General features: G+C 38.2%; 1 protein-coding gene across 1 annotated transcript; it reads right to left on the minus strand.

Annotated features, from left to right (window-relative positions):
- Window positions 1-1,453: 1,453 nt before the first annotated feature.
- On the minus strand, window positions 1,454-18,252 carry SAMM50 (SAMM50 sorting and assembly machinery component). The gene is made up of 15 exons (XM_057427189.1): window positions 18,156-18,252; window positions 15,817-15,927; window positions 14,569-14,670; window positions 13,645-13,732; window positions 12,433-12,539; window positions 10,412-10,542; window positions 10,112-10,199; window positions 9,413-9,541; window positions 8,645-8,716; window positions 7,443-7,529; window positions 5,246-5,316; window positions 4,405-4,472; window positions 3,451-3,597; window positions 2,437-2,578; window positions 1,454-1,649 (listed from the first exon to the last, which is right to left on the minus strand). Exons 1-15 carry the CDS (start codon window positions 18,174-18,176, stop codon window positions 1,604-1,606), a joined length of 1,410 nt encoding a protein of 469 aa, XP_057283172.1. The 5' UTR covers window positions 18,177-18,252; the 3' UTR covers window positions 1,454-1,603.
- Window positions 18,253-18,894: the final 642 nt, after the last annotated feature.

Raw genomic sequence — 18,894 nt, forward strand, 5'->3', positions numbered from 1 at the left:
TTTATCCAGGTGGAGCTCTGCAAAACTAAGCAGAAATTTCTAGACTTTGTATTTATAAAGTGTGTTACCAACAGATTTAATTACTGTACTACAGCAACATCAGTATATACCAATGCTGAAGCAATGTATAACTGTGTTTTCTTTAAAGAGAGTGGGGTCGCAGTGCTAACTTGACTGGGAACAAGATATCATGGCAGTCCTGGTAGCATTCGGCAAAGTAGCTTGCCAGTTACGTCCAAACCTGTGTCTTTAACCACAGTAGAAGAAACCAGGTGTGTAATAGCTGGTGTATTTCTGTTCTACTCTTCCAGAATCTTCTTTGTATTAAGATTTTAAATTTACCAACACTTAACAGAAAAATGTGAATTTAGTTGCAGGGAAAGCGGCCTCTAGGTTCAGACTCTCTTAGGACTGACAACTTGGGATTAATACATATAAAAAAATTAGTATGTAACTACCTTCAAAGATAATTTTTTAGGACTACTATTGAGTTAGTCTGACCTTACAGAAACTGAAATATATGCCAGCTGATAAAGCAGGAGGTCACTTTTAAGTGTAATCAGCAACTAAAGAAGTCAGTAGATCGGCATGCCTCTCACACAAAATGAAACAAGGCAGTATCACATGATCACATGTATACACCCCTTTCTGCAACTGCTACAAAAAGATTTGTTCCAAAGACCCAAATCAATGGTTTTGCTGAGAGCATCAAAACACGCAAAAACACTGCAGAGTTGAGAACTCTGAAACTTTCAAAGGCATTCTTGAATTTTAGTATTTACTGTGCTAGACAGCCAACTTAAATTTTTACAGTATGCAATTCAGATTATAGAAGGCATTTAAATAGATGATTTACAACAGTGAAATAGGGTAGATTTAGATTAGATTTTAGGAAGAAGTTCTTTACTGTGAGGGTGCTGAAGCGCTGGCACAGGTTGCCCAGAAAAGCTGTGGCTGCCCCATCCCTGGCAGTGTTCAAGTCCAGGTTGGATGGGGTTTTGAGCAACCCAGTCTAGTGGAAGATGTCCCTGGCCATGGCACAAGTGTTTAACTAGATGATCTTTAAGGTCCCTTCAAACCCAAATCATTTTATGACTCTAAGATATTCAAATCAGAAAATTTAAGCTCACTCGCAACCATTACTTGTGAAAAATACTTTTTGATGAGTAACAGAATTTTTTCAGCGTCATTTGCTCACAGAAGTTGATGATGGAGGAAGACTGTTCCCCCTCAACTTCCACTTTTAGCCATACTCACACTTGGTTGTCCCAACACTTGTGAGACTTGTGGCTGGAAAAGTGAAGACTATGCAGACCAATGCAACTATAATCATGTGAACTGTATCCAAGAACAAATTCCTGACACAAATCTTTTAATATTTTAAGTAACAACTAATAATTAAAAGCTACAAAAACTCTCCCATCTTTGATAAGAATCAGAAGTACAATGAACCTTTACAGCCTAATTCTTTAATGCAGTTTCTTGTGGAGTCTGAGGTAAATCACTCAGATGTGCACTGTTTTTCAAAAGTATCAAGCTGTATTATAGTGTTGATTTCAGTTACAGAGCACAATTTCATACACTGATGTAAAATGTTTCTGTATTATAGAAATCTGATTCCTGCTCCAAACTGAACACCATCACATATCCTGAAAAGAAACAATAAATAATGTAAGTGATATATAAGATACTGCTGAAGTTAAAATCAATTCTCCCCATCCCCAAATTTCCAAGGTTTTCAGTCTTTGGAAAGTTATAATTCAAATTTTAGCTGACAAAGGCTTTTTTAAGTAAATGCTTTGCCACTGCATCAATCATATGGAGCATTTACATTTGCAAAATCAAGCCCATAATTTTCAAGTTGCTGTTATTAATTCACATTTCATATGAATGAGAAGTAAAAACATAATCCAACTCCCATACCAAATACAGTTTCTCACATAGCTTTCACAGGTAACAGCAGGCCCCCTGAAGGTTTCTTATTGCTTGATGTAGGATAATTCATTGCTAACAAATTAATTTGTTCTCCCTTTGCCTTTGCCTTTACATATAGATAACTTGTTTTCATCTTTCAAGCAGACATTAAACTCGGTATTTATCCACTCATTTGTTTTTGGAAGACTTAAGCAAATACCATGATCTGTTTGAGGGATCATTTCCCATAAAAAAATAAAACCTGCTGCACAGCTATTCATACATTTCAACAGCTGCTTTCAGTGATCTTTGAAACTCAAGAAACAGAGTCTTCAATCAAGAAGCACTGTGAAACCAGTATGAATATAGCAAGCAGAAAGAAGAGAATCAAGTGTTGAAATATCTCTAAATCAGCACAGAATAAATAAAATTAAAGGGCAGCAAATCTCTGACAAAACTAGATATAAGTGCAGTAACCTTTAAAAACAGTTACTACTGAAGGATTTGGTGTAAAAGACAAACCTGTCACCAGACTGTACTCCCATGGGGAAACAGTAGTTAAGTTCTAATCTAGCAATGTTTCCAAGTCGAAGCACTATTCCAGCACCATAAGACCATCGGATATACTCTGCCAGCTTCTGCAGGTGAGCTCTGGGACCATCGCCTAAAAGCAAAAGAGCAGGAGAACAAGAATCGAATTAAGCTGTCAAGGTGGTCAGCAGCTAACTGGATTTTCAGAGCTAGAAGCCAGACTATTTAGGAGCAGCACCTGCAGACTCAAAATTTATTTACTACCCACAACTCTCATGAGCTTCAACTGTCTTGGACTCAAACTACCATGATTTTAGTTGGATTGCTGGTTGATCTTCATTTCCCATTATAGGGTACCTATCTGCATGAATATGGAAGTGAATACTAAAGACTTAAATGTCTTTAGTAGGTCTCTTATAATCAGTTAACCTTCAATTGTGCATAAAGTGTCTCACTCCCGTATGGATGCTGCTTCTCTTCCATCAAGTGAGGCAGTCATCAAACATCACTATACCCCCAAACTGATTAAAATGATATTGAAAAGTCATATACTGATACACTTGAAAAAAACTGGGAATGGGAGAGGGGAAAAAAAGTCACATCAGCTACTGCACCCTCACCTATGCTCATGCCACTTTTTATTTAGTTCATCCTAGGAAACATTAGAATCCCACTAGAACATCATCTTCCAGTCTCCCTCCAGAACAGTGTATGACAGCAGGTGTTAATCAACTACCACATTAGTCTGAGAACATCAACTATTCACAGATATTACTGTTACCATTCCAGCTCTCTTCTGTACAAGTTGTGCTGGAATTTATTCAAAGAGCTAAAAAAATTACTGGCAATCTGTCAAATATACAAGTTAATAGCAGTAGCTTTTTACAGGCACCAAAATATACATGGTAAACAAACTTCTGTGTAAACAGACACCAAAAAGCTCTCTTTTTTTTTTTGCTTTCATAGATATATAAAAGAATTATACATAGTTCTACTGAGTCTTACCATAGTTCAGATTGCAGAGGTTTCCAGCATTAAGGAAGAAATGTGTTCGGAAAAGGTCTCCAAACCCTCCCCTGCCTGGCCGGAAAGGGAGAGGGGTGTATAGATGCAAGCCTCCAGCCCAGTAGGCTTCTCCTCCCAAGTAATCACCTGTTTTAGTAAAATGTTAGAGTAAAAGCATATACTGTAGCATATATTCAAAGAACCAGTGATTAAAAGGTACAAAAACACATCCTTAAGTTGTTTTAGGTCACACTTCTACCCTTTCCAACTCTTGCCATTCTCTTCTAGCTCTCTCCAACCTCACCATTATTAAGTAAAGAAATTAGCACTTACACAATTCTTTAAACCTTCCAAGTGAAGAGCCCTGTCAATTCTCTCCCTCACCAAGACAGCCTGAGACATGCACCCACTTCTGTTTCATCAGAGACTACCTCCTGAACACTGAAACACCACTGAAATACCTGCCTTAGTTCTAAAAGTGGGAAACGGATAAACAATTTGCTTTAAAATATACTGAATACTGAATCCACTGATAACAGCAAGTCAACAGCAATAAAACTGTGGAAGCTCCTGGCTCTCAAAACACCTCTGTTGGTCAGATTACCTTTCCCCTAGGCTACCTGAATATACACTGTAGCAAACAGATTTAATGTGAATGTTGCTATAACCATCTTTTGGGTTGAAGGTTGCTTACTAATTAAATTGACACACTGGTAGTATACAAGTTGGAACACACAGTTGGTTTATAAAATTAGCTAATGCCCTTACTAAGAACTACCAGGCTGTATTCCATTGTGAACTAATATATAATGACATAACACTTCTCAGATTCAAAATGCAGAGTGGAAGCAATTATTTTTAAGCTATACAAAGCTTAAGGCCAGAATATGACTCTTTGTTACCCACTAATATTTACAGTATTGTCAGAGGAGTGGAATTTTAAGCATGTCAGACCTTCACTCTGGGGTCCGATGCTGTACATACTGAATCCACGCACGCTTGTTGGTCCACCAAGGTAAAACCTAGTGAATACAGTCAAATTCAATTTAAAGCTTCCCTTGAAAGGATGTCTGAAAATATCTAGCCAAAATTCTGACACTGCTTTTCAGAGTTACAGCTAACTTTGTAACTGGTTTAGTAAAGTGTATTTAAAGAAATACAAGAAATGATATTTAAATCCTGATGCATTTGATAGAATTTCCAAAATAAAATTATTTTTTATTATTATTTTATTTATTATTATTTTATTAATAATAAAAATAAGTCTTCCATCAGTTAAAAAAATCAAAACAGAAGCATCCCCAGAACTGAATAAGAACCAGAATGCTGATTCTGTCTGTTGTAATAATTTTGATAGAAATACTATAGTTAAGATCTATCATATGTGAAGTTGACACTCAGCATTTAGTATTTATTGTAAACAAATTTAAGTCTAAATGGCTTCTGCTAGAGACCTTTAAACACAGGTATTAAGAGAGCAAAACCACCAAAAAAGCCAACACTTACAATACAGCTTTACGTCTAAAAATACCTACAGTGTTACCTATGCCTGACAGAAAATTTTGCAGATGATAAGTATCATTTTGCAACCATAAATATTGGCAAGCAGAGCAACTACATACTATCCCAACATGAAAATCAAAACCAAAAGGTACAGCTTGAGCACTAATATGCAATTAAAGCTAACTAGAAACGTTTTATTCTCCTCAGAAACAGAACTACTACGGCTTTGCTCTTCTACTATAGTTTTCTATGTTACCTGTAGAAAGAAATTAAGAACCATCTAAAAACTTGCCTGTCAGCTATACTGGATGGCTTGTCTCCAATAGGTACTAGCATTCCACCCCAAAGTGATGCTGAAAAAGCCTTTGGAGAGAATAAGAAGTTGTTTATTAATACATGCTACTTAATTTCCCTAAAAACAGTATTAGTAAAATTTAATCGCTCACTAACAGGCAGAGCTCCCCTCAGTCTGACAAAAACTAACAGATGATCACAGTGCACGCATAGGTATCAACAGCAGCAATGGCATTTTCAGGGAACTCTTGATCACTGCTGCCCTCTTTCGTTTATGTAGAGCTACACCTTGAAAAAGTTGACAATAGCACATCTGCACCAAGTGCTAGTTTTACTATTGCTAAATAGAACACTCATCCAGCTCCTATTTTCTTATGAATTTTCATGTCTTGAAGTAAGACAACACTGCTGCCATAAATTAGACCTGGCAATTTTAAAACCACAGAGGCTGTCAAGCAAATAACTAGCAAAAATGTACAACAACTACCTGTCTGTAAATTAGCCTTAGAATTAAATGAAACCACCTTCTGCAACTCACTATATTGGCGTCAGATACACACACAGCATTACTGCCGATATGCTATATACTACTATATGGTAATTCTTGGGAGACAAATCATTATAATAAATAGATTCAATGGTTTAATCATTTGCTTGGTACCTGTGTACCAAGTAGAAGTACTACTGCCAGATGGTGAGATTTACTGACAATACCTAGCCTAAAGGTGTTGGATAATATCTCTTAATTTTACAGCACACTCCTGCTACCTTCTGCCCCAAGTGTCCCCAGATGCTTCCCCTGCCATATTCAGGCAGCACACATGTCTGGTTACACAACACATGGCATATGCAAAAGCCAGCTGCATGCCAAATCTACACTCATGAACAATGGGCGATATAAAATTATGTACACCACATGATGAGATACACTTCACTTCCATTCACGATGTAGGCATATTAGCAGTCATGGGTAAGAACAAGTCCTCTCTGCGTAGCCATGAGGCCATTAAATTACTTCATAGGGGAATACACTGTCTTTCTCAGCTAAAGGTCAGCAAATAAATGTAAGATGATTAGAAGTGCACTCATCAGGCAATGCCTTTTCTCCTACCACATGGAAGGTGCAAACATAATAACGTAATAAGAAAGGGATATAGAAAACAGCCTTAAAATGTCTTCTGTGTTGGCCTCACTGGTCAAACCAAGTTGCCTCACACTAAAAGTTTTTTCATTCTGGTTTGGGTTTGTTTTTTTTCTTTGGTATGTTGGGATGCAAATCATTGTAACCTCTGATTTTTAAATCTTCATAATAGAAGTTGCTGTTTAATTCCCCATTCACCTATGAAACTGTAAAGCTGCCTGAATCTTAAAATCTCTATGCTCTCATAAAGTTCATTAAACATGAACAGTGTTGCTTCCTCAGAAGGAAATCTAGTTGGGATACACAAGAACAGCTCTGCTAACCAAACCAAGACTTTAAGTGATAACGGTATAGGAATTTCATTTCAAAACCACACAGTGACTCTAAACCAAAATACTACTGCAGACACGGTACCATATCACCTGTGACGTGTTCTGCCTATGGTGTGGCTGACTAGGGGCTCATATAAACTTCTCATTGCAGCACATGCCTTTCTTATTGGAACTTAAATTGTTCATTGAGCACAAAATGTTTTAGTGCAGGCTAAGCGCCGTAGTGACATCAGTCTTCCCATTCTTTCCCAATAGTTTTACATAGAAGAAATAATTACATGCCATGATATCAAAATTAACAATCAAATACTCATAATTTACAATGACAAAAGAAAACTATCCCAAGATTAGTCAGAATATTCATAACCAGGTGAAAGAGACAGAACAAAGGCTGTCATTGGTTTTGGAAAATCACTCTATTATAAAGATCACAAAGAACAGACATGCCCAACATTACTTCTGAAAGGAGAACAGTTCACATCATTAACTGTCAGACTAGTCATTCTTTCCAAAATGCCCACTTCTCAAGTGACGGTACATGGCTGGAATGTCATGTTAAGAGTATTTCACTTTCAAAGAAACAAATCAACATATTTACACCATTCATCTTTCACTTTCACAATCATCTTCTTATTCATGGTGAAAAATCATCATAAGAAACAGACTTAATAACCTCATTTGCTAAATCAGATCAATCACTAAAATATCTTTTAAAAAATTACCGAATCCCAGATAAGTTGCTTATTCAACTGAAATTCAAAATCCTCTTTTAGAAAGCTCACGTCTCCACCTGTATAGCCAGCCAACTCCTGCAAAGACATAAGTTTATGAAAGTTGTAACGGATATTACATGTTTCTTCCTTCTAAAAGTTCATCATGTCTGCATCAGCACAAGCAGTGCTTTCTGTACAAGAAATACAGATACACTGGTATGGAGAGAAAACTGAATTTTGAATCAACAAAAAAAACATACATGACCCTCAGAACAATGAACAGCATTTTTTCTCTCCATATATTAAGCCAAGGTATTGCTTTCTAAGTCATTCTTGTAAATGATGGCAAAATAGAATGGAGCCGGAAAATTCAACACCCAAAATAAGAACTCTTACTGTATTTACCTAGACCTGAAAAGATTTCATATGCACTAAGGCAGCGCTGAAGAACCAGCAAGCCTATTGCATTACACCAATGCAAGCTGAAAATAAGTGACCTGAATCAGTGTTAGAAGCAGCACATAAGAAATGGTATGTTAACAAAACCCCGCATTACGACCACCTTTTTCACTCGGAAACAGAACAGTTCCCTGCTGCTTACAGAAACAGCAGTACTTCTGCTTCCAGGGGCATTTCAAAGCAATCTGCTTCTAAAGCATTGCAGAAGCTAATGCTTCCAAGTTGTAACTGATATACCAGAAAAGCCAGCTTTTCTAAAAGCTCTGAAAGTAACAAGAGTGAAAACCATTTTCTGTGCTAAAATGATATATGTGTATGACTTTGACAGTTAGTTTTACTTAGTCTTCCATTTTTAAATCTAAGATTTACAGACTTTGTAAGTAGCAACAGGACCACAGTCTGGTAGTATTACATGACAGTATTAGAATAGAAGGACTAATACCTACTGTAAAGTGCAGTCAGGGATAATGTATCTCAGCTAGTAAAGTAATTTAATGCTAATGGCGAGACAAAACGGCTGTGCTGTTTTGGACCGATGGTCTTAAAATGAAAATTTGCCATCATAAAAACAGTTTCATGATTTTAAAAGGCACACATTATAAAAGTAAATACTGGTCATCACTGACTCCTGGTCAATTTATGATTAATTTTAACTCTGTAGACATTTTTTACATGAACATCAATTAGGTGAAGACTTATTCAAATACACTTACAGAAAAAATCCAGTAATAGTGTAAGTGACTTAATACTACCTGATTAATTTTCAGCAAAGCACCTCGTCTTGGCAAGATTGAGGAGTTCCGGGAATCAATTACCATGGCATGCTGAAAAGAATCAAAAAAGTATTTTCAGGTTCTCATATCTGCTGAATACCCCATAGTGACTGTATTATTTTCTTTCAAAAACTGTGCAAACAGCAAAAGACAACCACAGCTCCAGCTAAGGCTCGTGTAGCTCCATGGACTTGGGAACAACTTACCTACAGACTAATTTAGTTCTGAATTTAGAGGCCACACTAAATGCACACATTTATATCTTTTGGCCATGGTACACACCAGAAACCTGGCAGCAACAATGTTCCAGTGTAAATCACCAAGCCTATGACAGTAACCTGCAAATATTTTATTTCCTACAATTCGTAACCTACAAGTTAAAGATGACAAGTGACCAAAAACTGCTATAGGAAAGAATATTTAGAAAGGGCACAGCAGCTCTAGGATGAGCAAATTTACTGATCCTGTCTTTTACAAAAAGAAGACAATTCTGCAAAAAAGAGACAGCAGTGAGACAGAGGGAGGCCCTGCAGAAAGAACAAGCTGGCCTATGCAACAGTCAACTATGAAAATATGTTCCCTCTTCGGACCTCCTGGATGACTCTGTGTGAACGACCAAACACAGCAAGAGATGTCTGAAGTAAAACACAGAACCTGCTAAGACAAAAAGCTCCTCTGATGTAATTTGTAACTATTAGATGACTCAAAATAATGTGTTTAAAAAAAAATATCAGGAAACAGACTTACAGAGAGAGAAGATTTAAGAGAGTGTCCACTTTCTTCTCGAACAGAAAAGGATGCTGTTCTAGCAAGGCAGCCAAGCTCTCTCCACACACCCTCCCACTTCAGTGTGTGATTGGTCTTCCAGATTGGAAACTACAAATAAAAAATTGAGTGTGACATGAAAAACTGCTACAAAATGAAAATCATAGAATCATAGAATAGTTAGGGTTGGAAATAAACATTTCCATGAAAAATCTTTCTAATGAACATTGTTTTATACTTAAGTACACTTTGTCTTTTCAAATTGCTAGGATCAGAGAGAAACCCATTTTCAGGGAGCTCCTGAACCAGTCAACAGAGTTTCTCCCAGTAGCTGCACATTACTTGCTCTATCCCAAATGAGAAATATCTTCAATCGGGCTGATATAGTGAGCTAAGCAGCCAGCCACCTCTCTGAAATGATACTTTAAAGATTTAAAACTTGGAGAAAAAATTCACTGGTATTTTTTATACAGCCAAAATAAAACTGAATTCTAACAAGACTAAGGTCTATTACCTCCACCATTTTAAAAATGTTGACCTCTTTCAAATAATGACAAGTTAGCCCTGTGCACAAGTGTTTCAATCATTAAAAAAGTAAACTAAATATTCGCGAAAGCCAGCTGTGACTTGAATTACATGTAAAGGAAGCATGATTTCCACAAACACTTGTGCTACACTTACATTGAATTCTGTTGATATCCCTCTATCAGTTTCACGAAGAGAGCTCCAAGGGAATTGCCCAGTTACTTTGTACAGGTTAATTGAAAAGCTGAAACACAACATTATTGGTAGGTTTGAAAGTGAAACTAAGTAGGTGGAATTTTCAATTCTCAATTCTCAAAAAACCTTAAGAAACTAGCTTTGCCACATTATTAAAAGATCCTCAGGAAATGAATACATTTAATTATTACTCAATGAAAGATCTTATTGTATTATATTCCTTCAACTAAAAGAAAAGGTACTAAAACATGTATCCCCTACTTTCTTTCAAAGCTTCCAGGCTGTGGTTTGAAGAGTGACAGGCCATACGATGTTTCCTTTGTTCCATAGGAGAACTGGAAGGTTACCTTTTCTGCACGACCAAAGAGATTTGGGAACTTGAGACCAAGCACCTATGGAAAATTAAAAACAAAACAAAACAACCCTCACATTTCATATAGTTTGCAGTCATTCATCTTAATTATATGCTGAAGACAAGTATATCTATGGTGAGAATGAGAAAGACAATACAGTTGCAACTGAATGTGTTTTTTCTTTTAAATTAGATTTCTCTTTGTAGTGTCAGAAAAAAACCATCACAATAGAAGAAGTTACAGTTAATCATCCAATTTTTATTGCTGGCCAGTAGTGGGCAACTTAATTTGCATTCTTACTGTACCATCAGTACAGCTATTATTTCCAGCACCATCTCCCAGTCAGTTTCAAAGCCCAGGAGAGTAAATCTTTGCCATAAGCAGCTGCTCTACAACTACAGACTTTTAGCTGATCATCAGGTAGGGTTCACTGAAACCACAGCAATAAGCCAATGGAAAATTATTAATACAGAGCCACTTTCATGTATTTTTGTTTTGAGCAACAAGATACTTTTGCAATCAGTCCTGATGGCAGTACGACATTAGCATTCCAGTTCTCCAGAAACTAGTTAAACACTTTTGCCTGTTCTGGCACAAATTCCTTTGGCAGCTCTTGGTCCTTTGGCAGAAAGGATGGAGCAAGTTTCCTCCAAGCACAGACACTACCTGTGCTAGGACTGTTCAACTCTTGTGTGTTCTATTTTAAAAGTATGTAAAAAAGCTATAAAATGCTGATTGCCTTTGTCTAACAGCTATTGGAAACAAATCAGTCACCTGAACTTTGTGATGATGGCTACAATGCAATTATCCAACTAACCAGAAATTTTAGTACAAAATGTTAGACCTATAGGCTTCAGATGAATTTAAGGGATTAGAATAAATGTTAAATCTATTCAACTTTTAAGGGAACGATCTCTGCTGCCAATACTAGCATCATGTCTTTGTATCATTCAAACATTTTGCTTCTCCACAATGAATTAAAATCAAATAGAAGCTGAGTACAAAAAGAGAAACCAAAGCAGCTTTCAGACTGCTTCCAAAGGCACTAGAACCAACATGGATTTCCTACTGGTTTCATTCAGACCACACTATCTGGACACTGCTCTTGGCAGAGGAGCTGCATAAGTAGCTCTCAACTCACTGAATTCCTATTCAGTGCACTTGCAAAACAGCATCACCTGAGTCATGCAGTATTTTATCCATGTTAAAAATATCCCTAAGAAGAAAAGGATGAGTCCCTTGATCTGGCTTATCTACCAGCCCCAGGCACAGCTGCACTGTGCACGTAAGACAGAAAGGGTGCAGGAATGAGCACCTGAGAGCATGATGTTTTTAACGCCAGCACTTCTGTTAACAAGACATTAATAGAAAACAGTACAGCTGTTACTTTTTGTGTCATCTGATAAATATTTTTCACACAAGATTTTAATCTGATCCATTCTTAACTGAATCAAATGGAAACATTTATATGGTTCTGGAAAACCTTGCATTTTGCAGCCCAAACTAACTGGTACTGGGCTAAAATAGTAAAACCCAAGAACAATGTCTAAGTTAAATATAAAGCATTTCAACTGAGAACAAAAACACTCTAAACAGATCTCACAGAAATGAAATGCTAAACTCCTTGCAAACCTCTCCACTAGATAAAGCATCTTAAATACTATAAAAAAATAATTTATTGAATTTTAAGAATTAAAAGATTAACATACTGAGTTGGAAGCTACAGCATTCTTCCCTAGCTCAAAATAGGCTTTTGCTGAATGAAAGCCTGACTAATACAAAGACTCTTTAGAGACAAAGGTCTGGAAAAGCCTTCGTAAAGCTGGATCAAGAAAATAATTTGGCTTTGATCCCCAAATTCCTTGCTAGGTTTGAAACAAGAAAGAGGAATATCGAAAGGAATTAATAATTATTTGAAATAATACATACCATACTGCCTTCATTGTTGCCAACCATAGTGTTATAGCTTCCAGTTACTCTTCTCAATTCTGTTACCTCAAAGGTTACATCTAAACCATTTGGAAGGGCATCATCTCCTACATAAACAAATAAACAAACAAACAAATCTATGTTGTCTCCAAAAAGCTATTATAAAACCCCGAACACATAAGAGGCTTTGAATTATCTGAAAACTGGTTGAATTAAATGATAATGTAAGTCCACATTACAAAGAAAAATGCTTGAGAAAAAGATGTCTTTTGGATATGAGCGCAGAATTTGGTTCAACTGCAGCATGACTAGCTTTAATTATCAACAAATTAGTTTAATTATGAAACAGTAACATTTGTTTGTTACCTACCCACTAAAAACAAAGACGTAGATAAATTCTTACATTAAAATGATTAGAAATTAAAGTGGTCCTGACAGAGCAAGAAGAACACCATCACTAGGGCAGAGCTCCCAGCATTCTGTAGTCAAGTGCTGAACAGCAGAAGCTGCCCAGTAGCCTCAGGGCTCTGGCTACAGCAGCTGTTTGAAAACACAGCTGTCAAGGATACCTAATTCTGCTTGAAGTAAATGTGACAGCAACCTGTGGGACTGCTCTGCACTTCCTTCTCAGTAACACAACTTTCCTTTGCTGAAAAGAACAGCAACAATTTTGAAAACCAACCCCCAATCCAAGAATGCAAACTGAGCCTCACTTTGAAACCTGCACACATTCAGCTGTCCCACATATACTATAAGCCAGTTTTTAATCACAAGCACTGATACAATTACTAGCATTTCCTCAGGAATGTGCTGATATAACATCAGTTATGCGATGTGTAATACGTGAAAGTACAGGACACATTTTCAAGCTTTTCTTCAAGTGTCCCTCTGATACTTTGTATGAAGGAATATGTACTGTAATTATTATAGTGCTGGAAAGTCTCTCATTTTTGCATGCATACAAGTGCTATTTATATATACATACACATACCTACAGACACATACACTTGTATATATAGCACACCTACCTGTACATCTAAAATATATAAAGGTATATCAGAAAGTAAGGTTTTTTTACACAGAAAAGTCCAACCTATTACACAGGAAAATATACATTATAGGTATGCATGTGTGTGTATATATATATTTATACATATATAGGTCTACATTTGCATGAGGGAAAAAAGTGAGGATTAAGGAGGCAATACATACCTTGACAGGTATCAATCAGAACATCCACCTGTCTAAAGATTCCTAGACGAAGCAACTTTTCACGAGCTTCATGCGATTTCCTCATAACCTACAGGATGAAATAAGTAGCTTAGTCACAGAACCATAGAGTCATAGAATAGTTTGGGTTGGAAGGGACCTCCAGAGATCCTCTGGTCCATTTGAGTCTTTCAGGTTACCAAAACCCAACTAGGATAAAAAAGTTAAATGCAAGTAAGTCATACAATATTCACAGATTTTGTATAGAGACACATATATGCGCCTTCAAAAACAGATCACACTTTAACACTTCAATCTGTAAAGAAATAAATTAAACACAGTGCATTCAGCTCATTGCCTACCTTTTGATAGTCTGCTTCCTAATTGTTATAAAAATTTAAACCTATTATTCAATTCTTAAGTTTCAGTAGTTAAAATTTACACACCTATGCTTTTGGCAAAAACCTTGAACACCTTAATCTGTTTAAATTTAGATCAATTTACAGGTCTAACTGCCAGCCACACTCCAGAAAGAATCACCACTTATGAGTGCAAGGGCATACAGCCTAACTCTCACTTCGATCCACTGTGGAGATTGGCATCAGTTATCTGTGCCAAGATACAATAACTTATCTTAATGAAGTTAACTGAAAGTGTCACCTACCCAGTTAACAATTCTCAGATAGGAAGACTGAAGCTGAAAAAAATATCTGAGAGTACCCTTTGCTATCTCACAACATCTTTGAGCTGAATACATCAGAAAATATAGTACCTGCCAGTATTTCATATTTATCTTCCATATCACAAGATCATAATCATTGTAAAACTTGACAAAGTTGCCTCGTATTTGAGTTGCCTGCCCAAAGCAGGAAAAAGAAAATCCTACTTTGTATTTTTAAACAGTAGGTCTGTTACTACAGTACTTACATCAATGAGATTTTTAGCCTTGAAAACATCAGCGATTTCATACATGATAATGTCATCTTTGGTCCTTCCAAGTCCATCGAAGTGCACATGCTGAACCACTACCTAAACAGAACAGAGTGTTTTAAACACGAGTGCTGAATTTGCATCTAACAGTATCAAAATCACCAGTGCACAAAACAGGATTGCTATCCAAGTGAAAAATCTTGAAGATTCTTACATCTTACTGCTGACCTACATTACCAGAAATCAGTGATATCTAAGATTCTGGAAAGTTGTTCCCTTAACTCAAAAATTAAAGAAAACAGAACTCTAATACCAAAGTTAATACTGGTCATTGCAGAAGAGAGAGCAACACATTGTAGCTTCTGGGATTTTAGTTGTCAGTGTTGTATGGACAAATAAGTCACTGCAGAAATCACACCAAGATACTAAGACATGTAAAACAAAACCTGTAGGTTGTTGTAGTTAGCTATTTTTTGTATCAGGCACACATAAGCAAAGAGTTAAAAGAAAAAACAAACCTACTAGCCATACTCACTACTACACTGTGTTAGAAATACAGGGGTAAGTGTAACAAACAACAATCTGCAAATGCTTCATATGTTCACATATAATAAAACAGCACCAGAGCCACCTAGCATTCCTGCAAATTGCTTTAAGAAGACCCTATCAGAATATATATATAATGACCTCAATAAAATCCAAATGTTACTGCCCAGCTTCTAGAGAGGATGAGACTGAATACCATAAAAGAAAGGAAAATCATAATAAAAACTAAAATAATGCATGGTATCTCAGCCATCCAGCATGGCTAAACATATTATGGGCAAAGACAGACATGATCTTACAAGTGAAATGTTAAAAAAACCCAAACGTTACCATCCTCTGCTAAGTTACTGTTTTGCTTAGCAACATAATTCACGTGGTGGTGTTTTACCCTAACTTGGCTAATACTGCACTCTAGCAGATTAAGGACAGTTGCTTGGTTTTCCCCCAAGCAGTGATGTCTTACAAGAGAGGGGAGAGCAGCATCTGGAGACAGGTCTATTAGCTCAGAGCTGAACTTAGTAACTCTTGTGGTGGGTTAAAAAACACAAGAACTAGACAACACCAGATTCAACTCACAGTACTACATTTAGTTCTTTCACATCCAAAACCAAAGCTTAGAAAGTTCACTTGGGAAAAACAAGCAAGGTGCCATGACAGTTATTTTAAGAGAAAAAATCCAGATGTTTTTCATGTACTTACATCTTTGTTTTCAAGAATTTCCTGCTTGGGCTCAGGTTCAACTTCAACCAGTTCAGCTTCCTCTCCCAAAGCACCAAAGTCTGGGCCACCCATTGGAAGAGGCTCCAAACTCTGAAAGCATAAAACTGCATTTAATATGGCACACCGATTTGTGAATTATGCTTTCTAAAAAGGAAAAAAAATACAGTTCTTGACACTGTGCTCATCAGTTTCTAAGGGGAAAAAAGCAAAAGGGAAGAACTAAAATGAGGGGAATTACCAGCACACTTGTTACCTACCTGTTTTCTGCATCTTTTAATGAAAGTTGTGAATAGCTTCCATGTTGAATCATTTCTCTAAAGTACTCTGCACTCTTCCAAAAAACACCCCTTATTTTTAAGACATGCTTCCTGTTCTAAAGATGAATTCTACCTCCTTAAAATAAAAAAATCTAAAATAAAAAAATGTTACTACTTATTTTGGGTTTTTAAGAGGGAGAGAAGTGTGAACAATTTTTTAAAAAGGGTGTCTGCATTTTGTTACTTTTTAATGTATTTCTACAAATCTACATTTTAATACTTCTTTTAAAAGTAACCTTCTAAGTAATGCATAAGAACTTAAGAACTTCAGGCCTTATGGATCAGAGGTGAAAAGTTTAATTAAAATGTTTTCCAGCACAGTGGGGCTTCATTTCCTATACCTTAAGGAGTCCTAAAATAACACTTTATCAGAAGATAACAGATTCAAGCATGACAGAATAGCGGGTTACCTGCAAAAGCAGAGGTCAGGACAGGATAACTCAGTAAATCTACTTTTAGTCTTAAGTCACTAATACAGTATTTGCTGCATTATTTAAGGATAGCTATTTTGCTGGAATAGGAAATTGCTGTTACGTATCAGAATCCACCTAAATGAAGACAGAATCCTCTCTCACTCCCAGCAATTTTCAGGCAAGCATGAGACACTCAACATCCACACAATATTGTGTATCAGTTTATACTACAGATGGATACAAAAACCAAGAATACAAGAAAAAAAAATAACTGAAACAAAAATTAAATTAGGTTTGGTAATAAGATACTATGGAGCCCTAACGGCTTGCCAGCAGCTGTTCCTCAGTCTAATTAAACACTACAGAGAAACCTGCTGGTTTTCAAAAGGCTTTTGAAGAGGTGTTATTCTAGATGGGATCTTGAGGAATCATCCAGTCTATTCTTAGCCCCCAAATAAGTCAGTCACTCATTAATCACACCTGAATTATCCACAAGTTTTTGCCCTGTGGTTGCTTTAAGGGGAAAATAGTTTAAGTCAAATTCACAAGGACTTGACATTTGCTCTGTGATTCTTCTGCTTTACAGTGCACAGCACCACCAGCCTTTTCACTGGTATCCTTACAGCTTGACTTTCTCATAACCTGTCTCACACAGCACTTACACCTTTCCATACAGCAGACTGCTCAGGAGTGGACTGCTTACCTAGAACGTCCCCAGATGCTTCTCTAAGGAAGCCTTGAGGCATGGACCGTTTACTGCCATCCTGAAGTATTTCAGAACCTATGTATCTGTATTTGAAATTATTTTCTGACAACTAAGAGAGACTTTTTCTTGTTACCATTATAGCCACTACTTCTTGTTTGACCACAACAAACACTTAAATATTTATATTCCTTTATTTAAGTAATGCTATATAGACATTTAAGTATCTGTTCACGAAGGCCTCCAACTGCTCTGGATGCGAGACATAGCATGTCTCTGTAAGGAATGCTGCAGTTTACCAGGGAAGTGCAAACCTCCCATCTCCACTCCCACCGTACGGGCTGCACGTGTAGGACAGTTTCTCCTTCGTAGTTTGTTTTTTGGGGGCTGCTCCTTTTAATACTTTCATTTACGCAGCCTTGCTCTTGCCAGCCCCGGCGACAAGGTCAACCCCGACCGCCGCCAGGGACGAAGGAAAGACCCGGGGAGGGAAGGAAAGGCGCTTCCGAGCACCGGGACGGTGGCAGCAACAGGGACCCTCTCCCTTCTTCGTACCCCTTTCCCTATCTCCTCCCCGCATCCGGCAGTCACGGGCCCGGCTGCCCCCGGAGGCGCTGGGCAGGGATCCCAAGGTGCCGCCGCGCGGGCCTGAAGCACGGAGGCCCTGGCGCACGGAGGCCCTGGCGCACGGAGGCCCTGACGCACGGCCCAACAGAGTGGCCAGACCCTGCTGCCAGTCCCATCCCCGACCCGAGCTGCACTCGGCGGAGAAAGGCGGCTGGCGCTTGCCCCCGCCGGGCCCGGCCCGAAGGTCGAGGAGCGGAGAGCACGACCCGCAGCCGCTGGACCGTACCGCTGCGGGCCCGTCCCCTGCGCGCCGCTTACCCGTGCATGCACGGTGCCCATGGTGGCCAAGGGGAGGCGGCGGGCGAAGACAGAGAAGCTGGGCGCCAGGCACCGCGGGCTATCAAGGCCGCAGCACGGGGGCGGCCATGACACGGAGCCCCGCCCCGGCTCCCATTGGACCGAGGGGCGGGAAGAGGCGGGGCGGAGGTAGTGCTGCCGGGACACTTGCGGCCGGAAGGCGGGGACCGGAGGGAGGTGGGAAAGTGACAGTCGCAAATCCGCGTCAGGGTTCGGGTGCAGCCCTATACAGCTGCGGCGGGTGCTGCTGTCTGCCGGAGGTGGGTCTGAGAGGCGACACGACATGAACTGACGCGGCAGCAAGTGCTGTAGCAGCGCAGTAACCTAAGTCACTGCTCTAAACGATCTCAGAACACTTCAGTGAAATAAACGCACCTGTAGGCAGGAAAGCTCAGAGAACACGGTAATAGAAGAGATTGTCTTTTTATTTTAGAAAAGGAGACAAAACTGGAGCTGTATGCAGCAGGACAAGTGGTTACAGTTGATTTAAATGTAGGTAATAGAACTCTTCCAACACACAAAAGAATGAAAACTCGGCATTCCTGCCTGAATTCTAACACATACTGGTAAAACCAACATTTTGCAGAACATTATAAAATTAAATTATAGAAAGTTTTAAAGTTACAAATGAAGAAAATATAAAATAGAACTTGTAGTTAGAGTAATATTTCAAACTTTTCTTGCAAATTTCTGAAAAGAC

Source organism: Pezoporus wallicus, unplaced genomic scaffold, assembly GCF_028554395.1.
Source record: "Pezoporus wallicus isolate ANWC-B61680 ecotype Strahan unplaced genomic scaffold, APGP_CSIRO_Pwel_v1 scaffold_3294, whole genome shotgun sequence".
Taxonomy (NCBI): domain Eukaryota; kingdom Metazoa; phylum Chordata; class Aves; order Psittaciformes; family Psittacidae; genus Pezoporus; species Pezoporus wallicus.